The 26,629-nt window shown below is 35.2% G+C and overlaps 1 protein-coding gene across 2 annotated transcripts in view; it reads right to left on the bottom strand.

Annotated features, from left to right (window-relative positions):
* The window catches only part of LOC150100956 (G patch domain-containing protein 1), a 246,391-nt gene that overhangs the window by 152,203 nt on the left and 67,559 nt on the right, over positions 1-26,629 (bottom strand). Inside the window, exon 4 of one of the 2 annotated variants that reach the window (XM_090401354.1) lies at positions 19,658-19,815. The exons of the other annotated variant lie outside the window; for it this stretch is intronic. Coding sequence (XP_090257480.1) covers positions 19,658-19,815 — 158 coding nt within the window. The remainder of the gene's footprint in view (positions 1-19,657; positions 19,816-26,629) is intronic. 2 annotated transcript variants of the gene reach the window in all.

Here is a 26,629-nt window from a genome sequence, read left to right as displayed (position 1 = left end):
GTGAAAGGAGCTCATTTGAGGCTATTTGGCGTGAGATTGAGACTGGCAGAATAAAATATACAGTTGGGTGCTGCTATAGACCAGGTGATGGAATAGACGGTGGAGATAGTATGCATAGGGAAATTGATGAAATGAGTGGAAGGAGGGTAATTATTATGGGGGATATCAACTATGGTAACATTGATTGGAAGGAGGAGAGGACACATGTGAGGAAGGAAAAGGATTTTATTCAATTATTAAGGGATAACTATCTGAGACAGCATGTAATTGAAAATACTAGGGGTGTGAGAGTGCTTGACCTGGTAATAGCATCTGAGAATTTGACTGTAATGAATATGACCATGTTGCCACCTATTGGTGAGAGTGATCATAAGGTCTTGACCTTGGATGTGGCTAAAGGTGTGGAAATTTCGATTAAGACAGGGTATATGTGGAATTACCGTGCTGGCAAGTATGACAAGCTTAGGAGATTGCTTGGATCAGTGCCATGGCATGTACAACTGCAAGGGCTGGACGTCGATAGAGCATGGGAAGTGGTCAAGGAGCATTTACAGGAGGTAATGGCTGATTGTATACCTAGGGTCCGAATAGTAAAACAAGTAGGGGTTAAATGGATGAATAACACCATTAAGCTTGAGCTGCAAAAAAAGAAACAACTGTGGAGGGAATTTAAAGAAAGGGGTGACCTGCAGGCACACAAACGGTATAAAGTGCAGGCCAGAAAGGTAACGAGTGTGGTAAAAAAAGCAAAAGCAGATAATGAAAGGAAACTAGCTTTGCAAGCAAAAGAGAATCCAAAACAGTTCTTTCAATATGCTGCAAGTAAGAAAAAAACTGTACACGGTAAAATGATTTTAAGGAATGACGATGGTAAGGAGGTCACTGAATCAGTCGATATAGTGGAGTTACTGAGCGCGCACTTTGCAAAAGCATATCATCCAGGTGGTGACATTGAAAAAATGAAGGAACCATTAGTTTATACGGGAATAGTGATGAATGAAGTGGAGATGACTAGTCTATTACAGAACCTTAATGTGAACACATCTGTGGGATTGGATGGTATACCGGCACGGGTCTTGCTTGAAGCGGTTAAAGAATTATCAGTGCCCTTGACCATGTTGTTTAATCTGAGTCTCAGGTCTGGCTTAGTCCCGAAGGTGTGGAAAGAGGGGAAAATAGTTTCACTGCATAAAGGAGGATCCAAGACTACGGTTGCAAATTACCGACCGATCAGCATATCGGGAGTCGTTGTCAAGGTCTTAGAGAAAGTAGTCAAGGGAAAAATACAGGAATGGATTGATGAAAACGAGATACTGTATAGGGGACAGCATGGCTTTGTGAAGGGTAGATCATGCTTCAGTAACTTGCTCAAGTTTTATAACAAGGTGACGGCTGAACTGGATAAGGGAAATGGGTTTACAGTGATACTGCTGGACCTGGCAAAGGCATTTGACAGGATACCACATGGAATACTAATCCGTAAACTACAACATATGGGAATGGATATAGGGTTGGTGAGGTGGATAGGTGGTTAGTTGATGGAGAGATATCAAAGAGTAGTTTATTCAGGAGTAGAGTCCAAAAGACGGCCTGTGACTAGTGGTATGCCGCAGGGTTCTGTTCTTGGACCACTGCTGTTTAATCTGTTCATTAACGATATAGGGAAGGATCTAAGTGGAACAATTCATTTGTTCGCTGATGATGCAAAGTTGGGTAGGCAATAGTGAATGCAGAAGATGTCAAAGTCTTGCAGGATGACTTAGATAGATTGGAGTTCTGGGCTAAGGAGAATGGATGTCAATTTAATGTGACAAAATGTAAGGTTATGCATTTTGGGGTGAAAAGATTAGTAGCAGTATACCACATTGGTGGAACTGTACTCCAAGAGATTGATGAGGCCAGGGACTTGGGAGTGTTGGTGGATAGGGAGATGAAGTTTAGGGGGCACACTGCAAAAGTAGCTAAATCAGCTCATCAACTCACTTGGTTGTTGAAAAATACCTTGACGAGCAGAGACAAGCAAGTTATTGTACCTCTGTACCGAGCCTTGATAAGACCTCATCTCAACTACTGTGCTCAGATTTGGTCACCTCAGTTCCTTCTTGATGGGGAGGAGGTGGAGAGGATCCAGAGGCGAGTGACTAAGATGATAACAGGTCTATGGAATGAACCATATGAGAACAGGTTGAAGATTTGTGGGTTGCAGAAACTAGTTGATAGGCGGAGGAGGGGAGATATGATTGAGACATTCAAACTGCTAAAGGGATTCTATAGGATTAATTCAGAGGATATTTTTGAGATCAGGACTGGTGGTGGGAGAACTAGGGGACACCTATGGAAGCTGGGCAAGAGTGTGGTTAGCAGGAGTGTTAGAGCTGGGTTCTTTACTTTTAGAGTGGTAAATGAGTGGAATAAGCTGCCAGAGTCTGTTGTGGGTGCTATGACGGTGAACGAGTTCAAGACAGGGTATGATAGATACTGTGAGAATGTAATCGCATAGTTGTGTGGACATGATGTTTAGGGCCTCCCTCGATGAGTCTAAGGACTCCTGGAGTCGCCCGAAATAATAATAATAATAATAATATAAGCTGACCATACATCCTGATTTGAAAGTCCTGTCCCGGTATCCTCCCAGCCGATTTGTGAATTATCCCGGGAAAACATAATATTACATATTATTACTATTGCACATTATCATGAGTGGGGAAAAGTAAAAATAGTTTATAAAAATAATGATGCTACACTAAACACTAGAATATGTGTAATCGATCTACATCAAGGCCACTTCGATTGTGGCTAGACCACTACTAATTATGAAACCATGTGTATGCAGAATCTATACAAGTGTGCAAATCACGTGTCCATGATATAGCATTGTGCGTGTTTACAATGCTGTTTGTCCATTCTAGTAGTGATTCAAGTGTTATTCGTGATGTGAACTTGATGTGTGCCGAGAGTGTTTTGCTTTGGTTTTGTTAATTCTGCTTTGTTCCTATCCCTGTTATGCCTAAAAGGAATTGTAAGTTCACCGATGAACTACAGAAGGGTTTTCCTTTTCTTAAGAGATATTGTGATGAAGTTGATCGGGTGCGATGCAATTCACTCAAGTGATAAATATGAGTGGTATACTACAGCTCAGAAGGAATAAAGACAGTGCATAAAAATATTACTAACATTGTTTAAAATAATCATTAATTTCATCAACATTCATAGACTAAAAACTATTATTAAAGTGTAACAGTTTTATTTCAAAAAACAAAATAGACATTTAAAACATACATAATCAATAAAATACTTTTAACATTCACTGCCAACTACGAGTATACTCATAGTTGGTATATGAGCCACACAAGCCAACTACGAATATACTCGTATGTCGATTACCGACCTCCTATGCCAAACACAAGTTAACCTGTAGTATAAGCACATTAATTTGGACCCTTGGCTTGCAAATAAAGCAGAGAGCACGTCTGGGGGCTTGATAGAAGGAAAATAATTTCAACAAAAGTATAGTATATTATAAGAGGTATTGTTATGTAAACTGTGTATTTATTAATGCAAATAAAACAATTTTTTGAAGTTTTTTTTTTCAACATATACATATATTTATATATGATATATCATCATCTGAGTCATTGCTAGACTCAGATGATGATAGGATTCTGTAGGATTATAATCATCTTCGGAATCAGAACCAAATAATTCACTCCATTCATCATCGCTCATATTAGTGTAAGCTTCTAATTCTTCATCAGTAAGCTTTCTTTCACTGGCCATGGCGTAATTGAAGGATTTTATTTAAATAATTGTAAGACTAGATGCAATAAACCTTACTGCACTGAATGCCGAACATCATCACTGACTCTGAACTCAAGTTACACAGTCTTCAGCACATGTAAGACATAGGTGGAGGTGATATGAGATTACTCGCAGTTGGCATATGAAACAAAATTCTGTCTGATAAGCCAGCTACGAGATAACTCGTACTGACCTTGTAGAAGTGAAAGTGCTTGGTGTTTGGTAACACTATGCCCGAGGAGCATGGCAGTGAATGTGTTAATTTTTGTAAGTTAACAGTAAACCTGTTTTGTTTTCTCTTCTTGGAAGAACCATGCTTAAACATACAATTATTTTGATGCCAATTAAATAATTTAAAGTTAAAAGTCAATATTAATATATTTGTCATACCAGTTATTGTCTTGTATAGAAGCATCCTAGGTTGGGAAAATCAAAATATGGTCAACTTATCATAATATCCTGTACACCCCTTGAGGGTACATATCAGGAATTTGATGATGATGATAAATATATTATAAACATATATATGCGGGTGATCTGAAAAGTTCTTGGCCTAACAATGAAAAACGAATTTATAATTTCAAAATTATTTTTATTTTTCAACATAATCTCCCTTAAGACTAATACATTTATTCCAGCGCCATTATCCCATCCCTGTATAGTGGTTCTCAGTAAGATCTGCAAAATACCCCTCTACAGCTGCAATCACCTCTTGATTTGAAGAAAAATGCTGACCAGCGAGGAAGAGTTTTAGTTTTGGGAAGAGATAGAAGTCAGAGGGGAGCCCAATCTGGGGAATAGGGTGGATGTTCCAACAATTCATAGTGCAGATCCCTTAATTTTCCCAATGCCAAAACACCTTTGTGGGCAGGGGCATTGTCCTGATGAAAGATGATTTTTTTTCTTCTTCTTCTGCAAACTGGGTCTTTTCTTACGAATTTTTTTGTCTAGTCTGGTGAAAAGATCGCAATAATATTCCATGGTTACTGTTTTACCCTTCAAGATAATTAATAAACAAAATGCCTTTACCATCCCAAAACGCCGATGCTATGACCTTTCTTGCTGATGGAACTGACTTTGTCTTTTTTGGTGCTGAATAACTGGCTTCTGTCCACTGTTTTGTGATTGGATTCTGGTGTGTAATGGTGAATCCAAGTCTCATCCATAGTAATAAATCGACACACAAAATCAGTTGTATTCTTGTTAAAATGCTCCAAGTACTGTTCAGATTTTCATGAGAGTGCGTTTTTGATCAAGTGCAACACCCATCTTGCGCGAAGCTTTTTCGTTTGCAATTCTTCAAGCAAAATATATCCTACACGTTCTTTTTGAAATGCCTATAGTCCATATCATGCACTTGATCAATGATTTCTTGTGTTACACTTTTTGGAAGTTCTTCATGTGGATCATCTTCAAGGCTGGTAGGGCCATGTTTAAACTCGGCAACCCATTTCTTAATTGTCGAAAATGAAGGAGAAGAGTGCCCATAAACTTTTATAAAATTTGAATGAATTTCTTTTGCCGTTAAACTTTCTTTTAGAAAGAATTTTATAACCACACGATACTCAATTTTATCCATTTCGAGGGATACAGACAACACTTTTGCTTCAGACAGCTATATAAAACTACTTGATCGAATGACTTGCAATTTCACATGGATGCTTATGACAGATGTACCAACTTAGAAAAAAAAAATCTTACCGATAGTATTGCCATCTATGGTCGAGGCTGAGAACATTTCAGACCACCCTCGTAAATATAAATATATCATAAATTATAAACAGAAAGAGAGCTGTCAACCCAGTTGAAAAAGACAGAAGTTACATCAAATGGGAGCTTCCTTAACAGAGTTTTCTCTAATTAAACTTTTCCATTGCTGTTAATCTCTACCACCAAAACTGATCCAATATCTGCACTACCTTACTGTACTATCTGTCATTTTATTATGTGATTACCCTACTCAGCTTTTAATGTCTTAATGGTAGAGCCATTAACACATTAACTGAAACGGAGATGTGACCTTTGAGACCATTTGAAGTATTTTACTTGGAATATTTTGCATCATAAATTTGAATGTCTTTCATTTTTAAATTTTTGCTCTTATCTTATTTTATCTTATGTTCACAAGAGATATAAATGAACGTTAATTGTAAGCACATATTAATAAAAAAACAGTTAAATTATATCTACTTCAAAAATGTGTTCAGATCGATCGTTGCAATTTTCAGTATAAATATATAAATGAATAAATGCAATGCTAGAAATATTTGCATCTCCTGGATTTCAAAATTTCTTCAAGTCTAACCTATATAAGCATTACTGCAGGAAGAGATCTTGTAGACATATGAATATTTTGGGAAAGGAATACTGTCTTTAGGATTTTTGAAGCATCTGCACTGGTTTGGAAAAGGTTCTAAAATTAATTTTTTTTTTTTTTAAATATAGAAGTTAAACAGGTTTGGAAATCCCACCAATGTACAATAAACATATAGAGCATTTATATTTGATGTCTGCAATGGAACATGGATGTTTTTCAGCATATAACAACTTTTGAAGAACTTATTGGTAAGAAGAAATGACTTCCTCGATTGGTTCACTTGTAAAATAACAAAACTGCATCGACCAAGCTAGTTAAAATATCAGTATTTTATTTGAATTTTGGATAGTTTAACAAAAAGTGAGAAATTGCTGATAAAAGCATCTTAATGACTGAATGACCAATGTGAATTCTTAAATTTTTAGTTAAATATTTCAAAGGAGGTAAGTAGATAAACTCATGCCATCTTTATAAACTTTTGGTAAACTATATAATCTAGAAGGGGGGTAGTGAGACTTTCCTTAAAATACTCAGACAAACCAAGCATGTGAGAGATAAGATTGTTAAGAAATGACAAATAGGAGCCCTGCTTTTTTTTGTAGGCAGGAATTTGATAGAAGAGTTGAGCTTTTAACATCATGTTGCATGGTGTTTATTATTTCATATGATTCAAAAGCCATGAGCCCCTTTTATGGGGGAGTGGCACCATCTCAACCCCCCCCCCCATTTTTATCCAGGCTCTGAACTGGCATAGCTGATGAATCAGAGCTATTACTGGAGGTACCGTCTTAAGTACTCCTGACTGTAATAAGTGAGTGTTCATGGGGGGCGAAAAACACGAGTTTCCAGGTGAAACCCCCCCACCTCTGTACCAAACTGGTTAACTCATCTTTCGTCAAAAGAGACCAGATAAAGGTTCCTCACGTCATGGATGGGGATCAAACCCAGGTCTTTCCGACCAAAGGGCTTCGTCTATACCGACTGAGCTATGGAGGTTCATGCATGGTGTTTGTAATGAGTGATGCATTTTCTTTATATGCTACCCTTAGAATAATTATGTTTTAATCAAACTGTAGTTTCCAAAGCAACTCTCATCAGTTTTTTCGTTACTTTCTGGAGCATGATATTTAAAAGACTGGATACTGTCTTCAGTCCAATGTCAACAATGCTATCTTGAGATAAGTATTTTGCTGCTATCCTCAAGTTTAAATGTTAACACTTGGAACAGATCTGTATAGGATTAAACAATGGTTCAGAGGCAATAAAGGGAGCAAAAGAGAAGACCTAATTCCTTGGAAACTGAGAAGTTAATATATCGGTAACATTTATGATGAGAAAAAATGGCGGTTAGGTTTATCTCAAGAAGAAAAATATAGTCTTTGAAGGGATATGATTGTAGTTAGAAAAAGTCTGGAAAAAAAGTTTTATTTATTTTTTTAAGTAAGAAATAATACAGGATTGAAATTCACAAGTTTATCAAATTCCTCCACAGACAAATGGCTTGAAAATCAGAATTTAAGGTTTCAGTAGATATTTTGAAAGCTTTGATGATAGATAAAATAGTGGAAAGATAAAATGGGGCTTCATTAGATTAAGTGAAACTTGGTAAATTGGAAAAAATAGTATACATCCAAAGATCGGACATCTACTCTATAGTTATGGTGACAACCAAAGATCCCAGAGAGGAACTGGATTCTTAATTAACAGTTTCACAAAATATCAAATACAAGAGATAAAATATATACATCACACACAGGAATGCAGAATGCTACCTTGGAATAAACAGATGTTACAAATTAAGAATTATACTAGTTATATAATTAAGAAGAAATAGATGCATTCTATGAAACACTAAATGAACTACTAAAGAGCAATGACACATTCTTTATGATTTGGATGGGATACTTTATGCTAAAGTAGGTGATACCAATGCACATCTAGCAGTTGGAAAATATGGAAATGGGCTGAGGAATAGAACTGAATAAAGATTGATATAATTTGATGAAAGGAGAAGATCTCTATGTAATGAATACTTTCTTCAAAAAAGGAAGAATCTGAAAGGGAAATGGAGAAGTGCAAATAGAGAGGTGTTTCATGTTATATTTTAACCAAAAATATATATTGTACGAGACAAAGATATAATACATAGTTTCAATACTGGTAGTGTCTGCAAGTTAGTGAGATCAAAAATTGTTATCAACAAAATATGGGAAAGACAGAAACTGATTAAACTTCAAAAATTCTCTATTAAAAACAAAGTTTGAAAAAAAAACTCTAAAAAAAAAAACAAAGTTTTTCCAAAAAGAGATAGAAGAAAAACTATATGAAGATTGATAAAAACTACCAAATAGTAACAGATTCTACTAAATGTCAAAGAGATTGGTGGAATTAACAAAATGAAGTATGAATGAAAATTATCTGAAAAAACCCTAAAACTTCTCAGAAAGAGAAGAGAAATTAAATGAGATCAAGATTCTCTGAGCTATGTAAAATGATAAGGAAAAGAATGACACAAGAAATTAGAAACTTCAAAATATGGCAAATCTAAAATAGTGAGGAGAGAGTTGTCCATAGGACAAAATAAATTAATAGTCCTTACAGATGACAACTGAGTACAAATATGCAAGCCTGGTTTGGCATAGCCACTCTCCAACCAACAGGATGCGGGTTAGAATCCTGCTGTGGGCACATGGATGTTTGTTAGATGGGGGATGAATTTCATCATATGGTGTCAAACTATCACCCTGCTTATCGCAGACCTGAAGTGGCAAAAATGCAAAATGAAAATGCAAAAGTTCCATGTTTGAACCTCTATAGCAGAGTTTCCAGACTATGTAAAAAATAAATTAAAAATACAAACAAATATATAAAACTGATAAAAATGGGAGAGGGGGAGGGGATCCTTAGCACATTCACAGTACAAACATACTATAGGTTTAGCCTTTCACAGGTGGGAGCAAAAATAAATAAAATAAAACTAATGAAAGCAGATAATAAGAATCCTTCTATTATGCCCATTATGTGATGATTCCCAAAACTTACCAATATGAAAAGAAAAATGTAATACCTCAAGTGGAAGAAGAAGAAATATGTCCTGATGTTTTAAAAAGAAGAAGTTCAGCATGCAATCGGTAGAATGAATAGTGGAAGGACACCACATGAAGATGAGATACTGACAGAAGTTTTGTAAGCATGCAGTGAATTAGACATCATTACTCTGTTAAGCAAAATTTATACATTTGCCAAAGACGAAGAGAATACCAAAGAGTTGCAATAATGCTATCCATATTATAATTTTTAAATTGAGAGACAGAAAAGATATTAAAAAATTCCTACCCAATTAACCTCCTTTCACCAAAACAGAAAACTGACTATGACAAATGTAGGTTTGATGGAAGAAGTGAGAAAGTAAAAATGGTTGGTTTATTACTGAGATACAATGGGTAATGAGTCAAGAAGGAGAGCGTATGATAGCAAATGATTCAATGCACATGCTATGTAGAAAAAATGGATGCGAGTTTCTGGATGTGTGGAGTGAGTTTGAGGGTAGAAAAGTTTTGTATATGAGGAATGGCCTGCACTTGAATGGAGTTGGCATCAGGTAGCTTAGAAAAATTATTTATTAGAATGAGACCTAATGCAGAGTCAGGGCAACTGATGATCTTGAGAGGAATGCAAAGGATGTGTATATCAGTTCAACTAGGATTTGCAAATGTAGTGATATGAAAGTCAATGGTTATGAATCTGATGAAGGGATGGACTACAATTTGGATTTGAGCATTTTGAGTGTGTGTGTGTGTATAGGAAGGAAAAAGAGAAAGTTGCTCGATGGGACCAAGCAGACTGTAGATTTAAGTAAAGGTAACCCTTGTATAATGCGGATGTTAGGTTCCATAGAAATGGCGCGTTATATAAATCGCGTTATGCGAGACTTAGATCACATAGAAAAAGTAGGGTTAGGTTCCGAAATCGTTTTTTTTTTTTAAATTATATAAACAACAATGACATATCCAACAAAAACAATATTTTTATTTAATTCAGGTAATTCATGTAAGTTAAGAAAAAATAAACTATGAGACAAATACATAGTATAAAATTATAAAAATTACAAATTGTACATAAATTTCATTACACATAATGCATAAATGTTTTAGACACAATAAAATAAAGCGCATATTTTAATCGTCATCACTGTCTTCAGAAATAACATTTTGTAGATGTTCTTTAAGTGGCCGGAGGTCATCACCACTTGAAATCTCTTGGACATCATTTGTATAATTCTCATTGCGTACTTCGGCTGGTTTAGTCATTAAGAAGTCAGTAATAAGACTTTGCTTTCCACTATGCCGCAATTTTTTTATTAAGTTCATAATATGGTGCTAAACAAATATCCAATTGTCTCATGAATTTTCTCGAGTGCTCCACTGAGGGATCATTATCCATAAAATAACTTCCTAACTTTCTTGCCAAGTTCAATCCTTCTGCTAATTTCTTTAAACTGAATTCTTTAACGGATTCATCACAATCAGAATCTTTGGCAGAACTTTCCCAAATGAGAGATTTCTTCTGAAGAATCTTGATCAAGTTCTTTTAAATGTTTATATACTTTGAGAGCTTTTTGCTTAATAAGGTGTCCATCCAAAGGGATTTTTTGAGTGCAATCTTCTATCCAAATCATTAGAGACTTCTACATTTTTTCTATTAGAATATCGTGAACACAAGCAACGTACTTTGCACTTACCGTCGACCCAGCAATAACACTTTCTTAGATTTTATGTTCATTTTGTTTGATTGTTCGAATTGTTGATTCATTTAAATTCAGAGTCTTTGCAACAACTCCTGGTTTTTCTTCAATTTTCAACTGATCCAAAATTTTAATTTTTTTCTTCGAGAGAAATGAATTTTCTCTTCAATGTTGGTTTTTTCCTTTCGTTGCATTTTGTGGCCATTACAATAAAAATAAACTTTTACATAAAAAAAAAAAAGCATTACATATGTATATAACTCGCCAGAAAATAAACTGCTCAGCTTGAGAATAAACACACTTATGATTTTTAATGCGCTTTCCTGGCAGAAAAAGAAGACAATTTTCAACAATAAACACTTTATACAGTAAACCCTAGATGGCGAACCTATGGCACTCGTGTCAGAGGTGGCACGTCTGAGAATTTTGCTGGCACGTCAACGATTTACAGGTGATATCCTTTCATACGCTTATAAATTATTCAACTTTTTTTTTTTTAATTATTACAATACATACAAGCTGAATTTTGTTTTACACAAGAGAGCAGCTATAAAGACGTGCATATGATTGGTGCGGTATTAACTAAAGATCGTGCTACCCAAAGACAAAGGCAACCGCTAGTGTTGAATTGAAATGCTAATTCTCTTCAGTCGAATTCCATAACATCTGAAACTGTCACAACAGCATTCACTATTAGTTTTTAACACATTCACAACGGGGTGTCATTTATCGTTCCGACTGAACTTCTCATTACTGATTGGCTCAACTCACACAAACATTTCAAACCTTGGTTGAATTTTATGGCTTCTTGTTTGCGTTTGAGCTGCAGGCGAACTCATACATTCATTATATGGCATGTTTCAATTCTTGTAGAATTTTATTTTAGGTTAGCCTTTGTGATTTGTCATAATGACATCGAGAATTTCAAATGCAATTAAACAAACACTTATTTCATAATTGAAAACTTGGACAATGGTTTTTAGTTAGATACTGTGTTTCGGTGCAACATTTGGTTTTGCCTGAGTCTATACAGCATAGTTTCTGTGAGAGGGGACATGTGATTTATTAGTTAGCTCTGTTTTTATTCCATCTATCTCTAATTGCATTATTTGTTGAGAATGACACAGACTGCAAAAGCCTCTGTACAGTACCTTATTCAGGGATACAATAAAACTAAATTCGATACTTTTAACTACTTGAGCGATACAGGCAGACACAAATTTAACAAAGATAAAATTTGATTTTTAAGGCCAGCAGTAAAAAATATGTGAAAAAAAAAAAAAAAAAAAAAAAGGGAGGTTACTAGAAATTGTAGACTGCGTTATATCGAAACCGTGTTATATAAGTACCACGTTATACGAGGGTTACCTGTACAGGAAAAAGTGAGAGGTAACTTCTTATGTTTAATACACAAAAGCCAGGAGCCTTAGAAATAAAGTATTTGAGTTTGCTGCTTTGGTGAATACCTGTAACCTAAAATTGTTGCCATTAATGAAATGCTATCAGTCAGATGTAACTGGAATTTGGTGCAAGTATACAGAATGACACAAGAGACAGGAGAGGAGAAGAGGAAATGCTAATAATGATACCAGATGACTTGAGTCCAGTTAGAATAGAAACATATGAAAGCAATAATCGTAATAATGTCCCATGTAGCACCGAGTTTGAGGCTATGTCGTGTGAAGTGGAGGCAAACAAGATGAAATATATGGTGGGTTAATGCTACAGACCTTGCTGGGGATGAAGAAATGCATCACCAAATTACGCAGGACAGAGGTTGAATTGGATTTCTTTATTATTTTACAAAAAACAAAAACTTAAACGAGAGAATTATACAACAATTTGTGGTAGAGATTAGTTTCTCATCCTCCCCTTTTTTTTAACAAAAAAGTTGAATATTTTGATAATTTTCAAAGCTGCAGGATTATTATTACGGGTATCTCCATGGAGTCAGTAGACTCATCGCGGGAGACCCAAAATTATCAAAACAATAGCTATCATACCTCTTCTTGAATTCATTCACAGATGAAGAACTTGCAAACGAGTGCATTCCACTCATTCACCACCCTCCAGGCAAAAAACCTTGTTCTCACACCCTTGTTAACCACACTTTTCCTTAATTTCCAGGGATGACCTCATGTTCTTCCATCACTATCACACAGCTGAAACAGTTCCCCTGCATCAATTTTATAAAAACCTTTTAGTAATTTAAGTTCTATCACATCCCCTCTTCTCCGCCCATCAACCAACCTCTGCAATCCACAAGCTCTCAATCTATCAATGTAGGGAGCATTTTTACATCGCTCACCAACTTAGTCACTCTCCTCTGAACCCTCTCCACAACCTCCTCATCTCCAACAAATCCAGGTGACCAGACCTGAGCACAGTAATCCAAATGTGGAAGTATCAATGCCTTATAAAGGGGAATAATAACCTCTTTTTTTCCCTGGATATTAGTGTGTTCCTCAATAACCAAGTAATCCCATGTGCAATCTTGGACACCTTAGCAACGTGTCCCCTGAACTTCATCTCTCTATCTACTAACCCCCCCCCCCCAAGTTCCTAGCATCATCAATCTCTTGGAGTACCGTTCCATCAATGTAATACACAGTTGGTAATCTTTTTTTTAATCCCAAAATGCATAATTTTACACTTTTCCACATTGAACTGACATCCATTACCTTTTGCCCATTTTGCCAGCTTATTTAAATCATCCTGCAAACTCTCAACATCAGCTTGATTTTTTATTGTGCTACCAACTTTGCATCATCAGCAAACAACTGAATATCTCCCTGTAAGCCATTTCCTATATCATTTATGTACAAATTAAACAATAACGGCCCAAGCACAGAGCTCTGAGGCACACCACTGGTCACCTGCCTCATCCTGGATTCTGCTCCTCCATTCACCACTTTCTGGTATCTCACCCTGAGCCATTCTCTTATCCATATCACCAGTTTAGTATCCATCCCCATCTGCTCCAATTTGCACAACAGTATTCCATGGGGGTATCCTGTCAAAAGCCTTAGCAAAATCCAGAAGTACCACTGTGTAGCCATTTCCTTTGTCCAACTCAGATGTATATTATAAAACGTTAATAAATTGCTAAGGCAGGATCGACCTTTAACAAAACCATGTTGGCCCCTATAGAGTATCATATCCTGATCCACCCATTCTTAAATTCTGTCTTTAACCAACTTTTCCAATACTTTTACCACCACTCCTGAGATGGTGATTGGTCTGTAATTAATTTTAGAGCCACCTTTATGCAAAGGAACTACTTTGGCTTCCTTCCACTCCTTAGGGATCATACCAGAGTTCAAACTTAAGTTAAATAACCAAGTAAGAGGTGTTGACAATTCCTTTGCATATTCATGCAACACCTGAGCTGATATTCCATCTAAACCTACAGCAGTGTTTGCATTTAAATTTTGCAATATACCCTCTGATTTACTTACGCATATGTCCTCTGAACCAATGACTAGGTCCAACACTCTCATACCACGTATCCCTTCAGTTATGTGCTGTTTCAAGTAATTATCTCTTAGAAGATGTATGAATTCTATTTCCTTTTTACCACGTGATATTTCCTCCTTCCAATTGATATCCCCATAATTAAAATCCCCCATAATAATCACTAACCCTGCACTCATTGCACTAATTTGCTGATGCATGAATTCAACATCACCCCCTAGCCTATAGCAGCAACCAACTGTATATTTAGTTGCGTTGGTCACTATTTCACACCAGACTGCCTTAAATGAACTGTCATTCACATGTCTATCTTCTTGATATACTACTTTCTTTGGCTGCATCTCATAAGCTATCATCAACAGTACTCCTCCCCCCGTTCTATCTTCTCTATCCTCTCTGAAAATACTGTACCCATCACATTCAATTCCAGTAACCACATCTTCTGCTGACAGCCAAATTTCACTAATGCCTACAACTTTTGGTGAGATTGCACTGACTAATACCAAAAATACAAAAATTGCAGATTCCCTTTAGTTCTTGTACCAGCTTTAGAACTGATATACATGTCACTAATTTCAGTAGTCCCATGCCAATTTTTATCCACTCTATTCTGCAATTTATTCCGCGAATAAGGATCAACAAATATACAATCACTGCATAAGTTTCTCCCTCTTACACTCAACCTTTTCAATTTTAGTTTCCCTCCCCAATTACTTCAACTTGTTCAGAAAACAGTAACTTCTTCAATTGCTTATGACCTTCTATGTTCAGATGCAACCCATCTCTTGCATGCTATAACATAATACTATAACATCTTGCATACAGCTGTCTTTTGCCTTCAAACACACTCTGGAAATCAATAAATTCCAGACCTCTTTTTTTTTGCACATTCTTGCAATCATACCATTCATTATCATCGCTTGTCTACTTAATTCATAATTGTCAAAACGAGGCAGCACGCACTATCCTCCCTTTGACACTTTTCTTTTTAAAAAGGATAAAAACCAATGGAAAGAACAACATAAAAGGCAAAAACAAAACAGGAGTCAACTCTCTGGGATGCAAACATTGAGATCAACTGAAAAATACGTCTTTTTGGTATGCAGTTTCGAAAAGATTCATCTGATGTTGTGAGAATGGAATTGTAAAGGATACTTTTAAGTTCATTAATGCATGAATGGGAGGGGCAGTATAAAGTCATGAAATTGTGCACACAGTGGAACAAGACTTGGACAAAAGTTACAACCTTGACAAGAGATAGTAATTGCTTGTGACATATTTGATAAAGCCAATTGGCCACATGAAAAGCATATCTCCACTCTGCAGGCATGAAAATTTGTGAATGTCTTTAAGGTGGGAGATGAATTTCATTGCCTGGCATAAGACTGCCACCATATTCACTAGAGACCTGAAATGGCTTGAATGAGTATTCAAGTTCATTAGTTCATCTTCAGTTACAGCAAATACTATAACATCTCTTGTTACTGTCTGAGTAGATGGATTGCAAACAATCAAGCTACTGGAATAAAAAGAGGACAGGGTGAGTTTCAGAATTTGGCAAGTTCTCAATGGGCGATGAGATGAATTTCACTGCCCAGTGTGAGACCACCATTCTGCTTACTGGAGGCCTGAAGTGGCTTGAAAAAGTTCCATTTGTGGTCTCTAGAGCAAGGTTTCGACTATGCAAAAAAAAAAAAATAATTAAAAATACAAATATATATATATATATATATGGAGAAAAATGCTTAGCCTACCCATGGTATACAAAATGTACTATAGGTTTGCAAATAACCTTTGGTGGGTGAGAGAATTTAAAAAAGCAGCAAGGACAGAGAACATACAGAATAGAACAAGGAAACTTAAGCTAAAAGTTGACATACGAATTTCTCCTATACAGTCTATGTGTAACCAGTAACCACAGCTCTCTATCATACATTTGCAACAAAAGAATTTTATCTCTTTTGCTTGTCTTTTTTTTTTTTTTTTTTTTTTTGGCGAATTCAACAACTCTTTCACATTCTCTCTCTCTCTCTCTCATGACTTTCAAGTCATTTGTTTCAAACAATGCATTCATATCTTCCACCTGTTCTATCTGCTTGCATACAGCCTCAGTTATGTTACAAATCTTGGACCTGGAAAACATGCTTTCACTACTTAATCATCTAGCAAACCATATCCTTTTTTGCATACAATATTTTTTTCTTCTTCTCATGTTTTGTTAGTTTTCTTACACATCCTGCTACTTATCAAGCACTTTTCCAGTCTCTCTCTCTTTCTCTCTCCAACTCCACTTGGTGATGTCAAGCACTCATTGAAGCCTAAAGATTTCTAATATGCCACACTATTCTTTTTTCTATCACTTCTATATTAACTACCTAACAATACTATCACTGTCACGACATGATCCAAATGTTTCTATTCATTACTGCATTCCTACTTGCACATCATTACCTGTCCCACATCAGTTCATTCATCCCTGATTTGAAATTCTATTCACTTTCAACATATGTTCCTCAATCTAATCTGGATGCAATTTTAACACATTCTCACACCATCATCTTTTATTTTATTTTTATTTATTTATTTTTTTTACGTAACTGTTTCCACTGTTATTCCACATGCACCTTGGCAATATACTTATATTTAACTATAAGATAAACACTCAATACCAGTCGAGATTGAACTTTCCCCTCATTCTCTATGTATAATTAGAAACATATTTAAAATGAATTCAACTAACAAATAGCTACATATAAATAAAAAGAATTTATCTGCTTAGCAGCAACTCAAATCACATCTCATTACTAAAAGCACTACTATCCATCAATTATTTTTTATAGAAGAAAGGAATTTTAAGGAAAATTGCAGTTATTATATGCATATGATTTAGTTGTGCTTAGGATCTCTCATATTGGATTCTTAGCAATATATAGATTTTAATTCATACTGATATTTCAGGTTTATATTCTGTATCTGAACAAAGATTTTTTTTTTTTTTTAAAGAAAGAAATAATTCTAGAAACTATACAATATTTGTGGCTATACCTTATTTGTTCACTTTTTTGAATTCATTAAATATTAGCAAGATTACCTAGCATTATTCAGGTCTTTAACTCAATAAGAAAAATCCTCATTTGTCTCCAGTCAAGATGGCATCCTTACTCCAATTATGCTCAAGATTTACACTACAGAATTACACCCATATCCCTGTTGATATGGGTGTAACAAGGCACAACTATCTGTAACAAGGATCTATATTTAAGCTTTATAGATCCGGAAAAGGCATATGATAAAGTACCAAGAGACAGTAGTTTGATGATATCTCCCGTTTTCAGGATGGGCTAGACAGAGGTTTACATCTATGTTGTTTGGTAGATGCCACATGAGTCTGACAGCTTACTACATTCCAATGATTTTAACTATTTGTCTTAAATTCAGCAAAAATTTGATTTTGACAACCATTTGGCCTGAACAAAGCTATTTTTTTTTGTTTGTTTGTTTTTGTTTAAAGAGCAGGTGCTCTTTTTCTAAGAGTACCTGCCAGAAACTTTCAATATGATTTATTATTTTCTAGGATACCATGATATTCTTATTTTTTAAATTTTTTTTATCTTTTTTATCCTTGCCTTTTTTTTACCTTATTGCATGCATACATGACAGAATAGTGAATGTTTTCTTTGGATTTTGGCAATGAGCCTATAAGGTTTGGATCTTGTTTACAATTCTGTTTATTTTTTATTCAATAATATTTGTACATTTGGTCTCCAGTCTCACCTGCTTGACTTTGATAATTTTTAAAATAGGAAGTGAATTTGATATAGGTTCATAATTCCTATAATCTTGTCTTATGAACCAGTCTGAAGATATCACTATCAACAATAACACACTCAAGGCTTGTATTATTATTATTATATATTAGATCTTGTATATTCTCTCTGTGTGAATTAATGCATATATGTTGGAACATGGTGTTTATAATTACTATTTCATGTCCTGAACAGAAATCCAGCAGGAACTTAACATCATTATTAGAATTGCCGTTTCTCCAAATTTTCCCAAGCATTTATGTATATCTTTGGTATTCCTTTTTTACTCTGTTGTTTAAATCTTCAACAAGAATCAGTTTTTTTTAATTTATTTATTAAATATAATAATAATAATCTGCTATTGCCTTTTATGCCCTTTAGTAAGGCCGTTTAACCCTATATAACTTTTTAGAGACTTGGAGGGCAGTTCAATCTCCACTAATATTCAATCAGAGATAGCTGGCCCAAGACTATCACTCATAAACAGCAGACAGTGCCACCATCTTGTGGTCCCTAACACAATATACTTGTTGTTTAAAATAGTGTGGTTTCTATGGTCAATTTTCTTGAGTTTATGGGAGGAAAAAACCCACTTGCCCATACCAGAGATCTACTAACTCAGGAACTGGTCAAAGAAAGGGTTAGAAAAAGTTCCTCTAGTCAGAAACTAGATTTAAAACCGAGATCTGCTTTCTTCAGTCAGCCTGGCGCTATGTGTGCAAATGCCACTGCCACAGGAGGACATGGGCCTTTATTTATTTATTTTATTTTTATTATTTTTTTTAAATATCAGCTGCCTTCCCTAATGACTCAAAAAAAAAAAAAACTCCTCTACTTCTTCTTTAGTAGAAGTCCTGTGGGCCTGTAGACACAAGTAAGTACCACTGTCCAATTTCCTATTTTGAAATTTGCCCACATCACTCTACTTGAAATTGCATCTTATATTTAGCACTTAGCAGTATTTTGCCAGTTTCAGTCTTCTTCACCTTGGTAATGCCAATAATGCTGACATATGTCTCTAAATCTGTACTGCTCTTTTCAGTGATGACTAGAGTGAATTCTGCCATGCTTAGATAGCATGATAATCATGTTGTATTATTATTTCTGTTTGTAGTTTATGCCAATAGGGAATACTTACTGACCTTAGTCAAGAATTTAGTTAGCTAAATATTTCTCAAACTCAATTGAATCATGCTATGGAAACATGTAATGTTGAGGCATTCCCCTTTCCATCTTGGAAAAAATAATCAAATTCTTATGTGATCACTGAAAGACTGCTAGAAAAGCTCACAGTTATCATAGCTAAATGGCACACTTTTCAGGGTAATTATTCCAGAAATACTGGAATAATTACCCTGAAAAGGAAGTAATTCAGAGGAAGAAATACTTTTGCTCTCAAATTCACTGTAGAAAACTTTGTGCTGTTTCTCTGATTCCCATACATTTGCTCTCTATATTATGTCTTATATTATTATAAAGTAAATATAATAATTTGTGATGACATGAGATAATACTTACTGAACAGACTTCACAATGTCTTTCAATGGAGGTTCTCCTGGAATTGGACCTACATGTAAACTGGGAGGACCTCTTTTTCTAGAACTTTCTGCAGATAAATCTTGAAAGTGATGTGTGGTTTGGATTTTACGTGGTGCTATTCCAAACTGTCCCAAGTCCTTAAAATTTCAAATTAAGTTGAAATTGCAACTTATCAACCTAACGTGTATTTAAAATGAATATACAATGCAAATTACTAAAGCATATAACATACTACTCATAACAGCAGATAGATTTTCATAAAAAAGGAGATGATAAAGCAAGCAGTAATTAAATATGATGCCTGCGCTAATAAACAATGTTAATTGAAGGCAGTGTATGCTACACTGTCAACTAAGATCTTTAACAAGCTTAGCAGACCTACCTCTTTAAGATGAAATATTATACAATGAATTACATGACATATTCAGCATATTCAAAATGATTTGAATAGACTGGAAATCTGGGCAAACGAAAATGGCTGTCAGTTTAATGTCAGTAAGTGTAAAGTTATGCACTTTGGCATGATTATAGATCCAGCGGCATATTATATTAGAGGGGTTATGCTACAAGAAACTGAAGAGACAAGGGATCTTGGTGTATTGGTGGATAAGAATTTAAAGTTCAAAGGTCACATAGCAAAAGTTGCAAATACAACTCAGAGGATAATTCCTATGCTGAAGCGAGCCTTGACATGTAAGGATAAGGAAGTAATTTTGCCTCTTTATAAGACTTTGATAAGACCACACTTGGATTACTGTGTGCAGATTTGGTCTCCTGGTTCCAAGGGGATAAAGAAGCCGTGGAAAGGGTGCAAAGAAGAGTTACAAAGATTATATCCGGATTATGGGATTTGGATTATGAGGACAGATTGCGAGTATGAGGATTACAGACTCTAGTTAACAGGAGAAAGAGGGGGTGATATGATAGAGGTCTATAAACTTTTGAATGGGTGTTATAGCATTTCAAGTGATGAAATTTTTCGTTATATGGAAGGCGGGGAGAGAACATGAGGGCATCCATGGAAGTTATGGTTGTTTGCAGTCAAGAAAGGGGTAAGAGCTAGGTTTTTCTCTCAGAGAGCAGTGAGTCAGTGAAATAATTTGCCCTTAGGGGGTAGTGAGTGCATCTAGTGTAAATGAATTTAAGGGAAGATAGGATAGCTGGGTTGGGTAATTTACAGCCTCCCTCGATGAGTCCTTGACTCCCTGGAGGTCTCAGATAATAATAATAATATGATTTCCCTTATTGGCTCTTGGGAGGGAGCAAAGATGAAACAGCTGTTTAAAATAAATGGATGCTACAATGGTGAGTAAGAAGTTTAATGTTCACATTATCAATAAAATAGCAACCAACATGGTTGCTGGAACTATTGATTTTTCAGACTTTTTTTTGGAAGTCAGTGGGAGTTTGAATTTGATGTTAAGATAATCGGTAAAATTGTAAATAATGGACATTGCAACAATCAAATTTTTTGACTTCACCGATGTTAAGTTTGAGTTGATATTGAAATAATAGCAAAACTGCAAATGACGTATAAACAGAATAACCGACTTTCAGGACTGAACTTTTGGAGGTTATGTAGGAATCTGATTGAAATGATTGTTAACAATGAAAATGTCAGTTTGAGAGTTGATGTTGAAATAACCATAAACTTGCAAATAATAGAATGATCACCTTTCAGGACTGAAAGTTGGTCATTCCATTTGGGACATTAGGGTGATTGATTTTCAGAACTTATCAAATGTTAGACTAAGTGGTTTAATATTCAGCTAATTGGTAAAATTGCAAAATAAAGGAGAACAAAGTTTATCAAATTTAGACTAAGAGGTTTAATATTCAGATAACTGACTGGTAAAATTGCAAAATATTGGATATCAAAATGATCAATTTTGATGTGATGGCTGATATAATATCTCATCTCATATTCCTTTCCCTCTTTTACCTTGCAGTGTTGAGAGTTTATTAATCATCGGATCTCAAACTGTTCACAGAATAAGGTGGTCAGCCCTATGCCCCGGTGTATCCCCTGTCTGTAGTGTTGAGTTCTCAAGGTCGGTTTGCCTGCTTTGAGAGATGAAAAACCCCAGGATAAACTGAGGAAAAAACCCTACTGTCCACGCTCAAGACCGGCTAACTTGGCTATGGCTGAGGAAGATCCTTAGCTCCTCACATCATTGACGAGAATCGAATCTAGGACACTCCTTCCCCAGGCATATGGCTGCAAAGCACACAGCCACTATGCTAACCACACAGACTTGGATATAATATTTCTACTTACTGTAATTTTAATGTAATATATAAACCTGATAAGTTTATATATTACATTAAGCATTTTGCCTGCTTAATCAACAAATTTTGCTGAGAACAAGACATTATGGATATCAATGATTGAGCCCTTTTAGATTTATTTATGTCAGATGCATGCGAACTTCCATTGTAACATTATTAAAACCAATATCCTATCTCATAATGTTGAATATGTGTGATTCAATAAATTAAACATTATTTCAAAGGTCTGTGTAGCTCAGCAGAAGTGGCCCTTGCATCTACTGTTCTAGGCCGCCTGAATATAGACTTATAGTTCAAGTTTAGTCACCGAATGGAGGAACTTTTTCTAAGCTTTTCTTTGACTGGTTCTAGTTTAGTTGATCTCTGGCATGGGCAAGCTGGGTTTTTTTTCCAGGAAACTTGGTTTTTTCGTCCCGTAAACTCAAGAAAATCAACCGTAGAGCCCATATTATTTCAGACAGTAACATATCCTGTTAAGATTAACAGGATATACCAAGAGATGGCAGCACTTGTTTGCTGGTCTTTTCATTGGTGGCCACCTATAATTACTGAAAGACATGCATCAGCTATCTCTGATTAGTTACTGGTGGAGATTGAACTGCCCACTCAGTTCCAAAAGCTAGATACGGTTTAAAGGCCTCGCCTTCTCCCTATAAGGGAATAAAAGGTATTAGCTTATCGCTATTTTATTATTAACATTATTTCAGAAATTCACTAGGTAAAAGAACTTACTCGATTTACCTTAGATGCAAAATGTATTAAAATGTTCTGTTTGTGAAAAGAATGCTGAAGAGCTACTACATATTTTTAAATTTCTTCTACAGAAAGCTAAGCAAGAGTAGGATTTTAAGTTCAGGATTCACTTAAAGTAAATGTGCTAAGGGCAGCCAAAAAAGGCAAAATACGAGGGTGGTCTGAAAAGTTCTCGGCCTCGACCATAGATGGCAACACTATCGGGAAGATTTTTTTTTTCCAAGTTGATACACCTGTCATAAGCATCCACGTGAAATTGCAAATCATTCTATATTCTCTTATGCAGCTGTCTGAAGCAAAAGTGTTGTCTGTATCCCTTGAAATGGATAAAACTGAGTATCGTGCGGTTATAATTCTTTGTAAAAGAAGGTTTAACGGCAAAAGAAATTCATTCGAAGTTCATAAAAGTTTATGGGCACTCTTCTCCTTTGTTTCTGACAATTAAGAAATGGGCTGCCGAGTTTAACCGTGGCTATACCAGCCTTGAAGATGATCCATGTGAAGGACGTCCAAAAAGTGTAACAACACCAGAAATCTTTCTTTTAAGGTTACACGGTGATCAGTATTCATATTTTCGAATTTAGGGACACAAAACACACGCGTTGAAATGATTATTTTACTTATTATTAATACAGGGGTCTAAACGTCAAATTGTTATTTTATTAATAATAAGTAAAATAATCATTTCAACATGTGTGTTTTGTGTCCATAAATTCGGAAATATGAACACCAGAAATCATTGATCAAGCGCCTGATATGGTATTGGATGACTGGCGAGTCAAAGTACGTGAAATTGCTGAGACTATAGGCATTTCAAAAGAACATGTAAGATATATTTTGCATGAAGAATTTCAAATGAAAAAGCTTTGCGCACGATGGGTCCCATGCTTGCTCAGAGCAAATCAAAAATGCACTTGCATGAAAATCTCTGAACAGTGTTCGTAGTGTTTTAACAAGAATAAAACTGATTTTGTGCATCGATTTTTTACTATGGATGAAACTTCAATTCACTGTTACACACCAGAATCCAAACAGCAGTCAAAAACAGTGGACAGAAGCTGGTTGTTAAGTGCGTGCCAAAGAACACAAAGTCGGTTCCATCAGCAAGAAAGGTCATGGCATCGGTGTTTTGGGATACTAAAAGGATTTTGTTTATTAATTATCTTGAAAAGGGTAAAACAATAACTTGGGAATATCATTCCAATCTTTTAACCAGACTAGACGAAAAAATTTGTGAGAAAAGACCCAGTTTGTCGAAGAAAAAATCATCTTTTATCAGGACAATGCATCTGCCCACAAAGGTGTTTTGGCAATGGGAATATTAAGGGATCTGCATATGAAATGTTGGAACATCCACCCTATTCCCCAGATTTGGCTCCCTCTGACTTCTATCTCTTCCCAAAACTAAAACTCTTCCTCGCTGGTCAGCATTTTTCTTCAAATCAAGAGGTGATTGCAGCTGTAGAGGAGTATTTTGCAGATCTTACTGAGAACCACTACAAGGATGGGATAACGCTGGAATTGTATTAGTCTTAAGGGAAATTATGTTGAAAAATAAAAATTTTGTAATTATAAATTCGTTGTTAGGCCAAGAAGCTTTCAGACAACCCTCGTATGCTGTTGTTTACTGTTATAAAACAATACAGCAATGACTCGATTTATGCGCCTAATGCATTCTTTAAAACAGGTGCATTAACCGAAAACACACTAATCGAATATAACAACTTATGGGAAAATGTATAATTCATTCCTCAGATTTCTGTTTTGACCCTTAATTTTTTTATAAAAGAATTAGGGTATGTCTCATGGCCTAGTTAAAGGAAAACTATGAAGCTGAAAGACAATAAAACATATTCAGAATATAAATTTATTATTCTGCTTCTTAACAAAGAATTGAGCTAACTACGTTAGCTCAATTCTTTGTTAAGAAGCACCAAACTACGTTAGCTCAAAGAATTGAGCTAACGTAGTTTGGTGGGCATTCTATTTCTTTTTTTCATACAACTGACAGTATGGCCTTATTGTCACTTGTGCAAATTTTACTGGTTCTCTCTTCACCAGCCTCTAAGCATTGCCACTTAAAAACTTCGATTGTACAAAAACTATTTTCAAATTGTTTCACTGACAAGACCTCTTTGGTCTTGTCAGTGATTAAATTTTCATATTCTTCAGGATCTTCCTGCTGTGCATCTAAATTTAGTAGGTCAGAATCACCCAATTTCTCAGAATGAAATTTAATTAATTAGATTAATTTGAAAATCCTCTAAAATCATTTGCACAATGTGGAAGAATGTGCTTCCAAACGGCTCGCATATTGCTAGCAGTAATTTCATTCGACTTTGTGACTTTATAACCAGGCTGAGATTTCTCTAATTTGGCTAGAAAAGTCTTGGAAGGCATTCGCTTCCAAAAAAAGGCCAGTTTCATTGACATTAAATATTTGTTGATCACAATAGTCACCTTCTTACAAAATTTTCTTCAAAATCTCTGGTTATCTCCTTATCTCCACTTGCAGCTTCGCATGTAATTAGACCATTATGTAGGCTATTTCTCTTTTGAAATGCTCAAATCACCCAGCACTAAAGTGGAATTCTTCTTTTCCATCATTGATAGCCCTTTCCTTCCAGGTTACAAAGAGACTTTTGATTTAATAAAGTCAGTGTTTAGCTAGATCTGTTTTTGGTTACAATCTTTGATCCATATAAAAAGAAGTCTCTCTAATTCAATCATTATAATACTTTGATTTCGAGTGCATGCATGATGAACTTGAAGCAGCCTTACCTTTCTCTTTGTATTCAGCAGTTGATTCACCCATTTTTGTTTTCTTGTCCTATCTTTGCTCTGGACTTGTCTTATTCATTTTTCTTCATTATTTCAAGTTTTTCTTCCAATCAGATTATTTTTCGAATCATTTTCTCACTTCTTTTTTTTTGCTCACTAATTCTTTTACTCATGATTAAATGTTAGGAAAGTAATTTAAAATAAAAAAGTAAGGAAAATAATTGCACGAGATATGATCAGCAAAATGCTATGTAAAGTAGACGACATAAATTTTGGTGGTAAATTTGGAACATAGTGTATATGGAAATAGTGTAGTATGTCATTAAAAAATAACTTTGTAAATTGTTTCAAATCAGTAACTAAATTATTTCATCCCGGTGAGTGATTTTTTAAAATAGTTAGCCATAAAAAATGTATAGATCGAAAATTTTTAAAATCTGTAACATTTATATTTAAGATGTATATAGGCACACTAATCGAATTTGGGTATTGAAAAAAAAAAAAAAAAAAGATTCACTAATTGAAAACGCACTAATCAGGGGCACATCAATCGAGGGATTACTGTACCTTTCTATTTGCTCTTCTGTAAATGCTATGTTGTCTGCTTTGTAATTCCACATATATCTCCTTTTAACAGAACACTTGTATGTCTGGCAATCTATCAGGTGAACACTACTTGATCATTTTCTCAAGAAAAATAATCCACAAGCGATGTGGATTATTTTTCCACTGATTAAATGCTCAGGATATCTAACCTTTTGAGAAACCAGTCAGCTCTTTTTTCAAAATTGTGACTCCAGCCACATGGGCACAGTAAGCACTTTATTGACCTCCAAAAAATCCTTTGTTTTTCCCATTGTGATTAACACCATTGATGATTATTGACTAGCAGCATTCTTAAATAGTACACACGACCAAGTATTTTGCATATACATTACATAAGTGACGTTTACGTACATCTGTATAAAGATTTCTAATTCAGTGGCAGGTATCTGTATTTACTATCCAGTTTAAATAAAAAAACAAAAAATTACAAAAATGATATAGCACACACATATAACAGGGTGATTCTAAAATTCAAGGTTTCTGTAGCCTATAATTTTCAAACAAGAAACAACAAAATAAAAC

This window comes from Typopeltis vanoorti, chromosome 12 (assembly GCF_054136105.1).
Source record: "Typopeltis vanoorti isolate ZY-2024b chromosome 12, IOZ_Tvanoo_1.0, whole genome shotgun sequence".
NCBI classification, from domain to species: Eukaryota; Metazoa; Arthropoda; class Arachnida; order Uropygi; family Thelyphonidae; genus Typopeltis; species Typopeltis vanoorti.
The sequence above is the reverse complement of the archived record's forward strand: the minus strand, read 5'-3'. Positions and strand labels throughout refer to the sequence as shown.